Source organism: Gadus morhua, chromosome 9 (assembly GCF_902167405.1).
Source record: "Gadus morhua chromosome 9, gadMor3.0, whole genome shotgun sequence".
NCBI lineage: Eukaryota > Metazoa > Chordata > Actinopteri > Gadiformes > Gadidae > Gadus > Gadus morhua.
Genome location: NC_044056.1, coordinates 1,441,142 through 1,457,735, shown reverse-complemented (window position 1 = coordinate 1,457,735; position 16,594 = coordinate 1,441,142). Strand labels below are relative to the sequence as shown.

Genomic DNA, 16,594 nt, shown 5'->3' with positions numbered 1-16,594 from the left:
ACGAACTCTCAAGAAGTTCCCGTCCATTCGAGGTGTTGAGTGTGTGTGTGTGTGTGTGTGTGTGTGTGTGTGTGTGTGTGTGTGTGTGTGTGTGTGTGTGTGTGTGTGTGTGTGTGTGTGTGTGTGTGTGTGTGTGTGTGTGTGTGTGTGTGTGTGTGCGCGCGTGTGTGTCTCCATAGCAGCAGCTGTACGTGGGCTCCAGTGAGGGCCTGGCCCAGGTGTCCCTCAGCAGGTGTCCGCTGTACGGGCAGGGCTGCTCCGAGTGCTGCCTGGCCCGGGACCCCTACTGCGCCTGGGACGGGACCACCTGCTCCCGCTACGTCCCCGCGGCCAAGAGGTGAACGCGCAGACCCACACGCACCCTACACGCACTCTACACGCACCCTACACAAACCCGACACGTACCCTACACGTACCCTACACAAACCCTACATGTACCCTACACGTAGCGGGGTACTGAACCCGCTGTGGTCGTCTCGAACCCTGGTGGACGTATGGGGGCTTCACCATGGCAGTACTAGTTTAGTTTAGTTAGTTTATTAGTTGTTCCCTCCTGTTTCACAGTATCCTTCTGTCATTTCTCATCTTGATTTCTCGTCGTAGGCACATAAAGAACATTCATATAATATACATTTTATACATGTGACATTTCTGACAACAGACATACATTGGGGTTATTAGGGTTACTAACGCTGATATGAGTAGTGGTAGTTATCATCATATCAATGTTTGTATTTCAGAATTCATTTTAAACTTCTAGATTGCCTTTTTGTGCTCTTGGCCAAAAATGAAAGTTATCATTGTGTATTGTTGTATATCTATTTTTGGGTTGGTCTGTGCTGTAAGCGCTGTTATGCACTGTTTAGAGGAGGTCTGCTTCTAGCCCAGTGGGCCCTTTGAAACCTGATCTCCGTTCTGTCGGTGAGCATGGGCTTCACATGAGCAGCAGGCCGGCTAAATGATGAGTGAGGAGCGACCAAACTAAATGGGTTGGAATAACACAACAACAATAAGAGATTAGCTTTGGTTTGGTTCCATCATTCACCTTCTTTTTTTTGGTGGTGTAAGTACCACTATTCAGCTGGTGCTGAAACGCGTCCGAAAAGATAAAATACAGCAAGAGAAATGGTTTGTTGTCAATAAGCGGCGGAAGGACATAAATCACAGTTTAAAATAACTCCTGCTAACAACTCCTGCTAACAACCTCCCAAGAGCTAGCGCCTGCAGAGCCTCTCTGAGTCCGCCTGCCACTCGTATCCCTGTCGACCTCTGAACCCAAACCTCTCCTCTGGTTCTGAAACCCATACCCAGGCGGGCCCGGAGACAGGACGTTAAGCACGGCGACCCGGCCAGCCAGTGCTGGGACTCGGCGGATGGTACGACACCCTCACCAGCGAACATGATCCCCTTCCGTTCAGACGGTCACCGGTATCAGCTTCTTTTGACGGCCTCATGCTTTCTGGTGCTTCGTCTTTCCACAGGAGGGGGACTGGCGGAGGAGAGAGTTCTATTTGGGGTGCAGAACAACTCCACTTTCCTGGAGTGTATCCCTAAATCCCAGCAGGCCCAGATCCGCTGGTACATCCAGAGACCGGGCGTGGAGCACCGGGACCAGGTCAGAGAACACTCGCCCGATGCCGGCACGTACTCCCATGCACTCCGAGCTGCGCACTCACCTATGCACCACTAACCCAGACAGTCACTCATGCACCGCACACATGCATACACGTGCACACACAAACGCACTAAAACCCTCTTTCATCATTCATTTGTCCAAACTTTCCCCAGTTTGCTTTCTGTCCTTTCACAACTCTTGGATTAAGTGCAAAAAAAACAGTCAGAATCAGATGTCTAAATCAATAGTTAAGGCTTTAACAAACAAATACTACCAGGTGTTATGGGCCTTTTGTGACATAAACAAAACAGGGGTTCCTTTGAATCTCATTCTGGTTTCTGCTCTAAACACATATGCATTTAAACACAATCATTGATTTAACACAAAGCTTGGCTTTGTGTTAAATCAAGCCTGGCCAGTTGTTGCCTGAACCTTTTCCTTTATTGGATTGCGGACAAGCCAAGACATATTTGTTTTCTTTCATCAGTGACTTCAGCAAAACTCCTTGAAGTGATAAAAATCCAAATCAAAACTAATCACATGGGATCAAAAGATGCAAATCAGCCGTCGATTCGGTCTCTGCGTCCCAAGACGTTTTATCTTGCCGCAAAATCGCGGCTGGCTCCGCTACAATGCCGATTACAAGGCCCTGTTGTGTTAGCTGGTTAGCTCTTTGGGCATTGTATCCTCTACAGCGCCGCTCAGTGCTGTCATCAAGCCACATGTGGCATCACAACCCTGACATTGTTTTAACATTGTGGAACAGGACGCTTGCGTTGCGCCGCACAAATGTTCATGACTTTTATTTCCTGGCTGAGGGAAGCCATGGCCGATGTTTATCAGCAGTGGGTCTGCTGCAGGGAGGTGAGGAGTGACTGAGTCCAGACGACCTCACCCGGTGGGGCCTGTGGTGTCGACCAGCTCCCCAGAACACCTTCTGAGGCTCAAAACCAGTACAGCAGGAACGTGTCGACGGGGCGTTTATTTAGCAGACGTGTGTGTGGTTTAGTGACATGGGAAAGGTAGACGTACAATAGGTGTCTCTAGGAGGCAGTAGAGCTGAGGCCTTGGGGTGTATGGTGCTATTTTGTTTCCCTGTGGGGTGGGGGGGTCAGCCATTCTTCTGGTGACTCTTTACTGGACATAGTTCACCATTTCCGGAGCTCTTTGCTGGTCACCATCCTACCCCCCCCCCCCCCCCCCCCCCCCCCCCCCCGGGCTCCTGGGTTGTCTCTCGGGGCCAGGTGTAAACAAAGGGACAGGTGCCAGGGCGGCCAAACACTCACGTGTTCTGTCGCAGGCGGGAAACCCACAGTGTGCTTGTGCGTGTGCGTGTGTGTGGTATGTCCATGCATGTGTTCAAGTTTGTGGTTGTGTGATGGTATGTCCGTGTGTGTGCATGTCCATGCATGTGTGTGTGTATGCGTGTGTGTTTCCCCCACAGTGAACAATCATACAACAGAACTATCTAGGGTCAGATGTCTTTTAGGCTATTTGTTTGTTTGAGGGTCCCGCCATATGTACACAGCTGTACTAATTGACAAAGGAGAGTAACGCAAACATTTCTCTTTCTCCCTTAAAGCAGAGTAAACAAATATCCACTGCTTTGAACGCATTAGGCAGCGGACACAACAATGATTATAAGGATTTACGTTTATTTTACAGAAAATATATGATAGACCACTTGGTAATTAAGTAGTGTTATTTATGTACGACCTTTGTAGTGTCAAAAAACAAGTATTTTGTTATTTCTTCCTTTCTTTTTAATTCAGGCACCCCATGGGGTCTGGTTCTTATTAGCAGGATGTTTACTGGATCGCTGAACAGCGAGTAATGCACTTCATTCTGGCTGAGTTTGTATTTTTAATGGGAGGTTAAGGCAGAGCTCAGGGTCGGTTCTACAGGCGTATTGGTATAGGTGATGTCCTTATTTTCCTTCCGTCCTCACTTCCTGTTTCCTTATTACTTTGTTTCTGTCTCGCTATCTTACTGTCGGTCTGTCTTTCCACATCTCTGTGTCTCTGTCTCTCTATGTCTTGTTTGTCTCTCTCTCTCTCTCTCTCTCTGTCTCTGTCTCTGTCTCTGTCTCTGTCTCTCTCTCTCTCTGTCTATTTTCCTTCTGACTCGCCGTCCTCTCCCTCCCTCATATTGTCTGGCCCCTAACTGGTTTGGATTCAAAACACCTCTCTCCAGCTGCTGTGGCACCTGCATTTCCTCTGCCTACATTCCTCATCCTCTCCACACACACACAAATGCACACACTCACACACACTTGCATGCACACAATGTCTACAATGTCTCTTATCTTGTAAAACTCTGCTCTGAAGCACTCAACTAGAGATCTTTTTAACTTTATTAATCTCTGTTTCTTGATCAGACGCACACGCACACACACACACACACACACCCCAAATCACACAGTGTGATTTGGGTAAGATTGTGAGTTTGACTTTTGTAGTACCTCCCCATGCCCCGGGAGGTAATAAAAGGCTCATAATGAGAACAATATGGAAGTCAATTTGAATCTAAATCCATCATCTGTGTCTAATAGAATGGAAATACACAATAAAAAGTGAAATGGGTTCAAATGTCTGCTAAATATCACATTTTTATGGGTCACTTGTGTCCATGTAATGACACCCAACCTCTTTATTTTAGTTTAAAAGAGTTTGGATTCACTCCACATACTAATAAAGTTGGGGATTTTTCACATTGGTGTTTTACAAGAATGCTGTTTGTGTGTGCGTGCGTGTGCGTGTGTGCGTGTGTGCGTGTGTGCGTGTGCGTGTGTGTGTGTGCGTGTGCGTGTGCGGTTGTAGATGTAAGCATCTAAGATCTCACAGAGCCAGGCCTCATCCCTGAAGGTGGGTCTGGGGGGAAATGTCTCTCAGACCGCCAGACCTCAGAAACAACTCGGGTCAAACGAAATGTCAAGAATATATAACCACCATTATTTAGAAGAGAAAACTCTGCACTCGGTTCTCTGCCGTGTGATTGGATGTGTGATCCGTGCAGGGGCAGCTGTGACTTCAGCCTCTCTCGCGTCCTTACTTTTCCATTTGGATCCGTCCAAACTTTGTCCGGTGTGCGAGGAAGTACCCGCCTCTCCGGGATTAGAACGCATCGGCAGGCTTTGATTCGTATCCCTGTAAACTACTTAGCGAGTCTCTGTGGTCTCCTGTGGTGCTTGTGCACACACGCACGCACGCACACACACACACACGCGCGCAGACACGCACGCACACACGCACACGCGGGCACACCAAGTCGCGCCAGCTGGGCAGAATGGTTGAATGTTTAACTGTGCAGTGTATTCACAGATGCACTCATTTTGGACAGAGAATATTTGAAACCGAACGCAAACAACCATGCAGATTATCGCATGGTTATTTCATGAGGTATTTAAAGTTTTCCTATTGTCTTGAGATGTTTCACAAGACACTTCTCTTTTAGATGCCGACTGGTTGTTGGTCCATTGACGTGTGTGTTTGTGTTTTGTGTGCTTTGAGTGGAAGAACAGGCTGTCATAGATGCAGATCAGTGTGTCTAATGTGAGCTGGGGTTCCTGCTATCGGAGCCTGCGGCCATTGGCACATCATCACACAACCACACACACAAAGACACGCACACCCATACACACAAACGCACACACAGACACGCATGTTCAACATAATGACCATGTGAACCCAGCTGTGTTTTTTCAGTTCCTGACATCATCCGATGACACCTGATAAATCGCGGGCGATGTGCATGTGCACGGAGCCGAGAACACCATAAACGTTAACCCTCTCCTCACCCCCGAGCCAAACCTCACACACACATGGTAGACAATCGTGCAGACCCCCCAAGAGCACCTATCGCAGGCATGGGGTGATGTGCCTTTTCTTTGCCAAAGCTTAACACTGAAACAGTGACCCAAGCCTCTAAACACCTCACCACGCTCAACGACCTTAGTCCTCGCCAACCCCCACCTCTCTACGCTTATCTGGTTTCACACCTCGGCCTCAAATCAGCCATGAAAACACACATGAGTGAACGCACGCCACGGTGGGGGGGGGGTGGAGGACATGGAGCTCATTGATCTGCTGCTCCGATCGACTGAAGGTTTCAGCCCGACAGCGAGCTCTTTGGGCTGGTTACTGCGGCGGCGGCGGCGGCGGGGGGGCGGGGGGGGTTATTCCGGGCGTCGTTCACCCGACACGGTGCCTCCGCCGCGCCCCCTGCGGCCACGCCCTCTGTGGCCACGCCTCATGCATTATTTCTGTGTGCTGACGCCGGGCCCTGTTGTCGTTGCCCCGCCGTGCGGTCCCTGTAGGTGGTACCAGACGAGCGCGTGGTGCACACGGACCGGGGCCTCCTCATCCGCTCGCTGCGGCCGGCCGACGCCGGGCTGTACTCCTGCGTGGCCGAGGAGCGCGCCCACTTCACGCGCACCCTCCTGCGGCTCGCGCTGCGGCTGGTGCCGCACGGGCACCTGGACGGACGGCCCAGGCCGGGCGAGGACCCGGGGGCGGAGCCACGCAGCGGGGCGGAGTCTCGGCAGCGCTACAAGGACTACCTGCGGGTGATGAACTCGCCCGTGGGCTCGTTGGAGGAGTACTGCGCCACGCTGCTGGTGAAGAAGCAGCCAATCAAGGCCCGGGGGCGGGGCATGGGGGCGGGTAAATGGAAGCACATCCAGGAGTTGAAGAAGAGCAGGAACCGGAGGCACCACGTGAAGGAGGTGGAGAGGGCGAGGAGGGCAGCGGAGGGGCGGGGCAGGTGATCTGGGCGGGTTCAGGGTGGGCAGCAGTATTATGGGCCAGTCTCAGAACGGTTGATAACTGAAGTGAAACAAAGACAGAATATAATGGTTCACATTCTGAAAGAGGAAACTTCAAAAGAGAAAGAAATTGAAAAGGTCAAGCTTTTCGAGCACATCTTAAAGTTACATATTAACTGAATAATACCCATTTCATAATTATATTCAGTGAGACCGGTGACCTTCCCTCCAGTTGCACTGAGTTAAGTCAGCACAGGGGTCATCTTATAAACATTATCTGTCACCTATGAAACGATTGGATGGTAAAACTGTTAGTAATGTGAGACGCATTCATGTTGAATATCTGTAAATATTTATTGAATCTGTACAGGAGATGCAGCATGCTCAATCTAGGCCCAGTTGGGGCATGTTTGACTTTTGTATGACTATCATGGTATTATATGTGTGGGTAAACAAAGTGATATTTTTATAAAAACTGTTGTAGTATTGTAACGTTTTGTAGTTGTTTCTTTCTATCTGTTAATTTTTTTTTATTTATGACAGCATTTGTAGAGCACGGTTTGTTACTGTGAAATTTCTGTTTTAAAATGAAAACCAAAAAAACCAACTGTGAGACTCTTTCATCAAGAAATATTCTTTAGGCCAAATCCACAATTATAGAATATGTATAGTTATGTTATGAATTAGAACAACCAACATCATGCAAAACCTCAAAATGTAATTCACCAATCCCAGGTTCAGCGTCATCGTTTCTGCGAACGGGAATGACGAGCATGTAATCAGGGGATCTCCAGCGTTCCCCCCATGACTCTGCACAGCCCTTAACCTTAACGCTACAAGGATATCTGTGTCTCCTTCAAGGAAATCCAACCAAGGCTGTAAAAAAAGCTGGTCCTAGTACATAGATCATGGGAACAATGACCTGAGGTGACGCACTGCTGCATTGTATTGAGAACTGAGATGGCAAAAAGGAGAATGCCAAAGTTAAATTATTCTGCCAAGTCTGTAATGTTCTACTTGTACCGCTTTGTGTTACATAGAAGGATGAATATTTTAGACTGCTTGAAAATGCTCATTGTTTATTCATTATAGCGATACACAAAACTAACTCCGCTTAACCCAAATAAGGAAACATACTGTGTATATATAAAAAAAAAAAAATTGCATATTGCCATTGGCCTGACTCATGTGTGTGCAGTGGCTCTGATACAGTGCACTGTGTGTGTGTGTGTGTGTGTGTGTGTGTGTGTGTGTGCGCGCGCGCGCTGTACGGCAGCCATCGGTCCTGCCCATCAGACAGGGATAACATTGTTTCAATCAGCACATCAAGACCACCACCACAACGCTGCCCGCACCAAAGCGCATCACAATGTGAGACGCCGATCGCAGCGTGTCTCGCTGACATGGCTGCACACTGCTCACGGTAAAGCAAATCCATCCCATAAAGAGGAGGTGAGTCCTTATCAGGGGAATGGGAATGCCTTGTTGAATAGATCATAGAGTCCAAAAAGAAAATAGTAATTTTTGAGAATTGAGTCCATAAAGGATAATGCTTCCAACAGGAGCCTGCACTAAAACACAGACAGACCACACTTTCCCCTTCCCTTCTGTAGCCTTGCACCTCACCCTGGGTGACGCAACCCCGTCGGCCCCATCGCACAAGAGGACGAGCACAAGAGGGCACCTACGTTGGCCCTTTATCCCCTGGCATAAGGGGGCCATTATGCGCTGGGGTTTTTCTTGGCGTCACATCGGCTCACGGGATGCTCTGCAGGTCAGGTGGTGCGGACGGCGCGCCTCCGTTCTGTGCGTGACCAAAGCCCAGGACAAAGTGCGTTTGAGGCAGCGTCAACCTGAGCCTCACGCTGGGGTTCCTGGGAGGGGGGTGAGTCAGGAGGGCTACCGAGACCCGACCCGGAGAGAGACACGCAGACGGGCCCAGCGGGGGGGGGGGGTTGGAGGTAACGTGTGTTTGATCTGATCAGAGTAATGAGCTGGAGCAGGTCAATAGCCCCCCTGGGTCGCCGAGGGGAACTCACATTGCATCAAGGAGGCACGTGGGAATTAGTGAGCACAATAAGACTGAGCTGGGTGGTTCAGCGTTCGTCTAATGCTAACCCTTTACCAAGTCACTTAACTTCTACTCACCGGTTTCAATAAATACACGAATGTGGCGATTATATTTGAATAGATCGTTACCGCTGTGTCTGTTATGTTGAGGTGAAAGACTAATCGCAAAGTATTGGCTAAGGTTGGAGAAAAAGTTTGGAAGAAGTGACAGCAGCTGTATTATCCAAAAGTCCAACTAATCCAACCCAGTTAGTTACAGGCGGAAGAGCAAAAAAACAGAATGTGGGATTGAGATGTCACCGTGCAGCAGGGCGGCCTTCATTACAGGGTGGTTACGGGGCTGCAGATGTGTCTGTGTTAGCCCGGCGTTGACAGTGAACTAGTGAACACGTCTGTGTTGCACGGGACCTGTCCAGACCAGAGGGATATAGACAGCTGCCCTGGAGGGGAGAAGGGCTACAGGTCTGGATTTATGGTTAAAGGAGCTCAGAACAGTTGTTCCCCCCCTGCTTTAATGAGTACCTGCACACTCCTCTCCTGATTCACCGGCTGACGTACGCCGTCTCTCTTCGAACGGAGGATGATGTGTGTGTCAGGGCACGCAGGATGTGGAGGCTATCACTCACACACACACACACACGCACACGCACACACAGAAATGCAATAAAGATAGCAATGAAGACAGGTGTTGGGCTGTCAAAACACAAGTGTATGCACATCAGCGACCACCAAAGATGAACAAAAAACAAACACACAGTTTATTGTAGGTCCTTCCTTTCCATTTATTTCACCATTATTTCCTAACATTTCATAGTTTTGCGGCCTGAGTTGGTATTTTAAGAATATATAAATATATCTATATATATATACACATTTTTCAGAATATGTTCAGGACAAATTGCTACGGATCAGATTGCTGCAGTTATTTACATTGTAGATGGAATGAAATACCAAGTAAGAAAATATCTTAGGTGGGGTTGGATAGGGTTAGGCAAACTCAACTTATACCGCAACAATAATCATTGGATGGTAAAGCAGAATACAGAATTAATAAACATGCGTCACAAACAATCGCTAATTTCATAACCTTTTAATATGCATGTCTAGATAAAGAATAGTCTAATTGAATCTTGAAAACATATTTTTATGCTGCTCAATTCAAGTAAATGGATGATCAAAACATTCTTGTATTCTGTAGGGACGTAGATTGTAGGCCAATATTAAAAACGGGGGGAATTGCGTTATTATTCAAACTTTAGGATTGCCGTGAAGTGACGTCTTCACGCCACAGAGGAAGTCAGTTTCCACGTGCCTGGACCTCTGAGTATGTGCATAATGCTCAACCTAAACTGTGAGGTCACCACTGCAGAATGGGTGTTGGGTATCCCAGGGGTACTGTGCTTCTAAACAGATCGGGTTTCCCCGGAGCTTCTGATCAGACCCCATGCTCCTCTCATTAGAGGTCGTGTCACAGAGAGCTGTTCCTCAGAGGGGGTTCAGATGTCCCTTGGATCAAAACAGTGTCTGATTGGCTGAGGCATAACAAGGCGTCACGGCGCCATTACGATGTCAAGGGCCAAGTAATGGCCCAGGCATTGGTAAAAACTTGTGATCTTTAGGATCATGCCAAAACACACTGGTATGTTAATGCGTGTGCAGGGAAGGGAATATGCTAAAATAACGACTGTTGAATATTTATGTGAATCGTGTGTGTCAGAGTCTATCACCATTTTAACATCATGTTGCTGTCTGTCTGTCAGTCTCGTGATCTAGTGTAACCTCTACCTGTTAATTTGAAATGTAATTGCGTTAAAAACATTGCATGGCCTAGTGAAACATATCAGCCTGAGGTAATGTTGATGCTGCACATGGTAACAGACCGTGGTTTTTGGTTTTCTTCACAGAGATTGGTATGTGTTTTTGAGACTTCAGATGAGTCGATATACTAGTAGATAGTTCACGTATGCTTGCTTTTGCCTTTTTCATTTTAAGTTTTTCATTGTATTCATCTGAAAAAAACTCGGACACGAAAATATTTTCATATATAAATATCAACATTGATTTGGAGGAATTGACAGGGATTTGATAAACATGTTTCTCAGCCAATCAGACACTGTTTGCCTAACATGTTTCTATTCTGTGCATTTACATTAAAGTTGCATCATTGAATTCAAGGAGAACACAACCACGGCCTTTTTGAATTGAACAAACATGAAATGAGAGACAGGGTGTCTGCTACTGTAAAAAAGGAGTTACTTTCGAAGGCATTCTGCTAAAAAAGTTATTTATTTTAGCAAGACGTTATATTTTTTTTCTGCGTTCTTGGATCACTTCAAGAATGCACATGCTTAGATCATGTGACACATTTTAAATCAAACCTGAGTGCCAGAAAGTTCGGTCTTACCACAGGGGTTATCAATCATAGCAGCAGGCGTTTGTTTTTATGGGATATGCTCGCTATTGAAAATATTTCCCTTACGATCCACATAGACACATTTAAAAGCTGTGTGAAATGACCTCCTGTTAGTGTGTTTTTAAGGGTTGTATTTCACACCTTTTTTATCTGTCATGAAGCTGAATATTAACCAGGTTTTCTTTGCAGTCCCAAAAGTCAATATGGTGATTCGGATAATCTGCTTTAATACCACAAAAATAGGCAAAAGCTGCATTTCAACCATCGATATTTTGCGTGCTAATTTCTGTGTGATTTCTGTGATTTATTTCCAAAGATTTATCCAGCTGTATAAACAGTAGCAGATCTTTTAACACCTGCAACAACACTAACTTTTTATTTATAACGCATACGGCAATACTTGAAGATGTATTGCATACCATTATTATTTCATATATATACAAATCATCTGATCTGTATACTCCTCAAATCAAATATAGGGTTGTTTATCTTGGATTTATCTTAACAAAAACAGATCTTGATAAGGATCTTGAACAAGCTTACTGAAAAAGCTAGAAGTAAATGTCTTTCCAAGTAGTTTATACTCCAATATCATCTTCCATCTCTTCTCTTCTGCCACTAAATCATCCATAGACTTAATGTTCGATGAATCTTAATTCGATCGTAACAGCACCTTTGGACGGTCATAACAACCGATAGAGGTTTTAAAAGTGAAGGTGTGTGGAGCATATGCAGAGACAAACACATAGAGAGAGAGAGACGGAAAGCTGTCCAGTTAAAAAATGTGTGAGCCTGCGTTTGGACTAGCTTTTGGAAACAAACACACTGGAGAAAACCTATTCTGCTATTTCGGGGATTACGAACTCAGCAAACATGGAAATCTGACAAGCCTTGGAGGATTTTCCACTGCGTTCCAGCCATTACACGTGACGTTCATAGTGTAAAGTCAGCTCACATACACTGCTGTATGATTATTTTTGTCCTAAAACACCTCACTTCTATATGAAGTGAGGTGTTTTATATGAAAGTTCTATATGATTATTTCTCAGTTAAAAGTTTTGTTTTTTTCTTTACAATTTGAATCTGGTTTGCTCCGGTTAAGCTAAACCGGTAAACTGGAGTCCTGTAAATAATGGCATCATTGCTTTGCTTGCTCATTTAAATCACCACGCCACTTGTATGTTACAGCATATGGGATGCTGTAAGACTTGGATAAAGTCAAAATCATTTGACCAATCCAAAGGCTTTCACCATGGCAACTAGATCCCATGATCAGCAGTTCTCTCTCCGTGGCATAGAGATTCCCGAGCTGCTCTTTATCTGCACAGCAATGATTTGCAGGAGAAAATGGTGTCGTACTGTTGACACAAATATTCAGCCCTGTAAATTAGGATTTAGAACATGATAGAATATATATATGTATTTCATATCTTCCAACATGTTTTTGGAACCAAAACAGTTAGTAGAAGTCGCTCGTGGCAAATGTATGACAAACACAAAATGATTGCATGCGAGTGTGTATCGTGGTGTCAACGTGTGTATTTGCTGTGATAATGCTGTGCTGTGCAGCACAATACAAGTAAAGACTAGATGTATCTATATAACATTTATATTTTTAATTAATCAAGAGCATGCTGAAACCCGGAAAGGATTGATAAACTAGTGTGACTGCTCCCCACATAGGGGATAATTCAGTCTCGATCTATTTCGGTGTGTGTGTGTCTGTTTATCTGTGTGTCGGTGTGTACGTGGGCATTTGCATATTTGTGTGTGTGTGTGTGTGTGTGTGTGTGTGTGTGTGTGTGTGTGTGTGTGTGTGTGTGTGTGTGTGTGTGTGTGTGTGTGTGTGTGTGTGTGTGTGTGTGTGTGTGTGTGTGAGTGTATTCACAAGTTCCTGCACCTATTGATGCATGTCTCATATTGCTGCTGGCATCCAGCGATCCCAGGGGGAGGCTGTGAAATGGAGACGAGGTTCATTTCAGTTGGATGCCACACCTCATTGACCTTTAGCCTTTAAATCTGTTTTTCCAATTGGTCACATATTCTACCTTCTTTCCGATAGGGCCGTGCTAGCTCATGGGGGGACCCTGCTCTCAATCTGAAGAGCATAAGTCAGACTTACATAATGGATTCCTCATCAGATGACTGCTGGGCAAACCAGTCCCGCACAGCGCACATAATTGGGAAATAATAGAAAATGAAATAACATTAAATCACATTGTAAAAATATCGTTTTTATTTATTCACACATTTAGCTCCTAATGAATCTTCAGCACAAATGTGTGTGTGAGTGTGTGTATAATTTTAGAATTTGGCAACGTTGAGACAGGGCCGTCCGTTAGCAGCCCCCGAAGCCATCTTACTGGACGAAGATTTATACCTTCTGAGCCTCCATCTGTTCCCTCCCATGGCGTCACCAGCAAGGAGCTGCCTTGGCTCGGAACCACCAAAGCCTGGAGATGCTTCAGGGTCTAACAAACCAGGGGGGGGATTAGAGTAGCAAGACAGTATCAATTCATGACCTTCTGCACACAATCAGAACCCCATATATCCATCCAGTTATCTGTCTGTCTGTCTGTCTGTCTGTCTGTCTGTCTGTCTGTCTGTCTGTCTGTCTGTCTGTCTGTCTGTCTGTCTGTCTCTCTCTCTCTCTCGCTCCGTTCTCTCTCTAAAATATTGTGTTTGTTTAAGTGTGTTTGTGTGTGTGCTTGCGTGCTTCCATGTGCTTGTGTCTGTGTGCGTGCACGGGCGGGCATGTGTGTGTGTGTGTTATGTGCTGTGTATTCCAGACGTGTGAGTTGGGCTGGACCCCCCGCAGAGTGAGGTCGAGGGCTTAGCTGTGATACTTATCACTATGGAAGACTCACGGCCTCGGATTACCACTGTGTCCTGTAGCTCGCCTTACCCCACACACATCTCTGATGGCCTGTCTGCTCAAAGGGCACCGTTAGAACACATATACTTAAGCCTCAATGTGCATTGTCCACCCCTGTTGTTCTGTTAATAATCTGTGGTTCTGTCAAAAAAAAAGACACAATGTTCGGTCTGGTTTCACTGTAAAACGCCTCAAAACAGAGCTGTCTTTGTGCAGAAAACGATTAATTAAGAGTCTTTTGCTGTCATGATCAAATCGAAACAAATGCATAATTCAGGTTCCAACAGAAACAACCACCGTGGAAATGGAAGAAATCATTTTGAAGGTGTAACTTGAGATTGGGAAATAAGGAACAGACATGAACAAACCGCTATACCTACATTTTCACTGTCATCACCTTTTACCTCAATATGAAACTAGGTGTAAACAGCAGTAATTGCAGACATCTATTCTACCTTTCACCAACCTTTTGAACTACTTTTACATTCATACTGCCTATTTTAATGCTCCGAAATAACGGATGTCGTCACTGACATTACGACCGAAACATGTTCCGTCATCATCGATAGCTAATGGGTCAGGAGTTTATGACTGTTTATTATTGGTTCATCATGTCCTTCATTGCGTCAAATATGTCTTCAATATTTCTTCAATTGGCCACCAGCACCAGTTCGTCTTTGGTTTATTCTAATTCGAAGAATTCTTCTTTCCGCCAGACACACACCGCTTTTGCTTTTATTGTCATTTAATTTGAACCGGGCTATTTTCTTTGTGTTTTTTATACATTTCTATTAATTGATTCATCATCGGAATGCTTCTGTTCTTCCAACCCGTTGTCCTTTGTCTCTCTTATTCAGTCCTTATGTCTCTTCCTCTCTCCCTCTACCCATGTTCACCTCTGATGCTCAGTCCTACCCATATGCTCCGGCCTTTGAAGCCGGGCCAGTTCCATGGGCCTATGATGAGTTGTCATGGTGACTTGCTTGCTTTTCAGTCAGTTTACTGAACTTCACCTTCATGAGTTCATGATGGCTGCCCCAAGAATTCGCCACAAGTATCAACATTCGATACTGAATGGCTGTGGAAGAGTTCATTGTGTATGCATTGATAATTGATGACAGAAAGAAACCGGGAATTTGTTGACTTAAAAAAATTACTTTTTTTTAAGTCAACATTAGGATTTGAACGATTCGTCAGGGTCAAACTATTTGCCTAGTTAATTTGAATTCAAGATGGCTTACTATAAAATGTGTTTAGGTTTCCATAGTGTTCCATGTACTCAGTGGAACCAAGGCAATAGATAGACTTTTTAGCAGTTGGCGAGATAGACTAAATAGTAATTGTTTAGGAATTAGAACAATATATTTCCTATATCTATTTTGTTTTTTTCTGTTTTGGTCCTTCTTTCTTTCTATATTTTTCTTTATTTGATCTTTGATTATAATCTACACCTGAGCTCTGCCAAAATCATGCTCACTATTACTATATAGTGATTTGGGTCACCACTTTGTGTACAAATCTTGTTCCCTATATTGTGCTCTTCTTAACGCTCATGATGCACCGTAAATAAAGTGTAAAACTGATGCACACATATTCCGCCTCAACATCCCATAATACAAAGCGGTTTCCATCAGATTCATGTGGTGACATCTAACAATCGTTGGCTTGTTAATGCAGCCAGTATGTGTCACGCCGACAGAAATCCGGTGTGTAATTAGTGTCTGAAATCCCCCTATTTCCTGCCTTACTTGTTCCCTAAATCGTCTCCTAGTGTTCCCGATATAGGGATCAGGGAATGTGTGAACAAGTGAGCGATGTCCGTCTCAGACGTGGTCCCGGTATTTCATTCGAAGCTCTTTGGCGTGACGACTTCCATGCAACGCTGTTCCCCAGATTCTATTCGTCAATGAAATGGGCATCAGCCAGACCGCAGTAGTGACAGCCGTACAAGGCGTCAGCCGCACCCCCCAGCGTGAAGGTGCTTCAGTAGCCTTCTGGAGGTGACGAATGACCACATTCACCGCGGCGCTGCCCTGGTGCCTCTGGAGCCCAGCGAGAGCTAATGGTTGAAGTGTGTGGAGGAACGGCGCACTGTGTAATTCACTTCTCTCTCTTCAGAGGTCACATCAAAACAGAGACGAATTTGATGGAGGGGGGGGGGATCAATTTCCTACCCTTCATTTAGTGTGTGTGTGTGTGTGTGTGTGTGTGTGTGTGTGTGTGTGTGTGTGTGTGTGTGTGTGTGTGTGTGTGTGTGTGTGTTCCATAGATGAAGAGAACAATGGGAATGGCAGAAGGATGATGTAAAGGATGAAAGAGAGGGAAACACGGAGAGAAAGAGATAGAGCAGTAGAACATAGGATTCAGGAAGATGACATGTGGTTGATGGATAGTGAAGCTTTCACCACTCGCCTCATTTCTTCAAGGTCCGGTGCTTACATCATTTTTTGCATCTAGCACTGGAATCCCCCCCCCCCCCCCCCCACACACCCCTTCCAACAACTACAGTGGCCTACTGGCCTGTCAGTGGTATCGCAACAGTTTAGTTTTGCATACCAACTTCCTCCGAAAGAGTGATAGTTTTAGTTTAAGGTATCAGTCAGGGAAACAACCTCAAAAAAACGATTGGCTTCGAAGCATGGATGTATGAAAGAAAGAATCATCAGAATCCCCTCATCCTAAACAGCAACGGTATTAAAAAAAGCTCTCAGCCCAAAAAGCATATTTTTGATTGATTTTAAAACATGTGCTCTCCCTCGAGCCGTCTGTCCGTTCTGGGCTCCTGTAGAGAACAGGGGAGCAACATGGCGGCCCCCATGGGAGAGAAGCTGCTCCCTATGAAGACATAAAGGGTCATTC

General features: G+C 45.6%; 1 protein-coding gene across 2 annotated transcripts in view; it reads left to right on the top strand.

Annotated features, from left to right (window-relative positions):
• The window catches only part of sema3d (sema domain, immunoglobulin domain (Ig), short basic domain, secreted, (semaphorin) 3D), a 28,089-nt gene extending 21,105 nt beyond the window's left edge, over nt 1–6,984 (top strand). The window contains exons 15-18 of one of the 2 annotated variants that reach the window (XM_030365725.1): nt 183–337; nt 1,312–1,376; nt 1,482–1,615; nt 5,931–6,984. In XM_030365725.1, the coding sequence (XP_030221585.1) occupies nt 183–337; nt 1,312–1,376; nt 1,482–1,615; nt 5,931–6,380 (804 nt within the window). In that variant the 3' untranslated portion in view covers nt 6,381–6,984. Of the gene's footprint in view, nt 1–179; nt 338–1,311; nt 1,377–1,481; nt 1,616–5,930 lie in introns of both variants that reach the window. The other variant, XM_030365724.1, reaches the window with a different exon arrangement.
• The last annotated feature ends 9,610 nt before the right edge of the window (nt 6,985–16,594 follow it).